This window comes from Bidens hawaiensis, unplaced genomic scaffold (assembly GCF_021521415.1).
Source record: "Bidens hawaiensis isolate Kalapana, Puna unplaced genomic scaffold, B.hawaiensis_p1.1 tig00000055_1, whole genome shotgun sequence".
NCBI classification, from domain to species: domain Eukaryota; kingdom Viridiplantae; phylum Streptophyta; class Magnoliopsida; order Asterales; family Asteraceae; genus Bidens; species Bidens hawaiensis.
Genome location: NW_027491016.1, coordinates 4,974,655 through 4,976,178, shown reverse-complemented (window position 1 = coordinate 4,976,178; position 1,524 = coordinate 4,974,655). Strand labels below are relative to the sequence as shown.

General features: G+C 44.2%; 1 protein-coding gene across 1 annotated transcript; it reads right to left on the bottom strand.

The window, feature by feature from the left end:
• Positions 1 to 372: 372 nt before the first annotated feature.
• On the bottom strand, positions 373 to 897 carry LOC143539074 (uncharacterized). Its single transcript, XM_077032518.1, has one exon. It carries the CDS (start codon positions 895 to 897, stop codon positions 373 to 375), a length of 525 nt encoding a protein of 174 aa, XP_076888633.1.
• Between the last annotated feature and the right edge of the window lie 627 nt (positions 898 to 1,524).

Below are 1,524 nucleotides of genomic sequence, written 5' to 3'. Positions count from 1 at the left end.
CCAAGCTGTTATTAGGCATGTATTCATAAAGTAGTATCATTTCACGATCCTTCATGTTGTAACCCAAGAGCCTAACAAGATTACGATGCTGGAGTTAGGCAACTATGTTAGGGTTAGAGATAAGAAGCTAGAGAGATAAGAGGAAACCGATTTTCTGGATGGCCAGAATGATATCGGCGCTAGGTTTTTATTCATCAACACATAATAACCAAAGTTACATAAGACATCCCGATAAAAGAGAAAAGGCCATAATGGTCCTTTGGTACATGCAAAACAATAAAAGACTTAAAGCAAATTAAACCAACAACAACAATGGAATAATAGACGAGCCCGGTTCGTATCAATACTCCCCCCTTAACCCACTTGTTGTCCTCAAGAAGTGAGCTCATTAAAGTCAGGAAAACGCAACTGTAAATCATCAAGGTACTCCCATGTGGCATCTTGTGTCGTTTGCCCATTCCAATGAACCAGCACCTTCATCGCAGCTCTATCACCCCGTTTAACCAACTTCCTGTCTAACACCCTTTGAGGCAGCAAACTAAACCTTGCCCCTGTCGGAATTGGAACTATTTTGGACGGTGGCCTGCCTGCCTCCTTAAGCAACGACACATGAAAGACGGGATGAATCAGGGCTTCATCTGGTAAATCCAACCTGTAGGCGACATTTCCGACCTTTTCTACAATCAAGAAGGGCCCAAAGTATTTGGGTGTTAGTTTGGAGTGCTTATGAACTCTTAAGGAATTTTGCATGTACAGTTGTAGTTTGAGGTAGACCCAAGTACCCACTTCAAACTCTCTCTTTGTGTGGTGTTTATCGGCTTGTTGTTTCATACGGTTTTGGGCTTTAAGTAGCGATCGTTTTAGTACCTTTACCGCGGCCTCTCGATCTTGCATCATTTCGTTAACCTCATTATCAGTTGTGTCTTTTGGAATATAAGGGATATGCAGGGGGGACGGTACCCGTATAGGGCCTCAAAAGGCGATTTTCCCAATGACGAGTGGAACGTCGTGTTGTACCACCACTCGGCCAACGACACCCATTTCACCCACGTGTGAGGTCGTTCCATCACCATGCATCGTAAATAACCTTCCAAACACCTATTAACCACTTCCGTTTGTCCATCGGTCTGCGGGTGGTAAGCCGTGAACAGTTTGGCAGACACCCCTTGTAACTTCAAAAATTCCATCCAAAATGAACTCAAAAACACCAGGTCATGATATGAGATAACAGAATTAGGGAAACCATGCAACTTATAAATATTATCAAGAAATACCTGAGCAACATCTTTGGCTGAGAACGGGTGGCCAAGAACCATGAAGTGACCATACTTGGTAAGTCGGTCCACTACCACGAATATTGTGTCCTTCCCTTTGACCTTCGGTAATCCGCCAATAAAATCCATCGAGATGTCGGTAAAAATAGTGTCGGGAATAGGTAAGGGCTGCAGTAAACCAGGTGAAGATACGTTCTCGTTCTTGGCTCGCATACACACGTCACAATTGCGCACCACCTGACGCACCCCC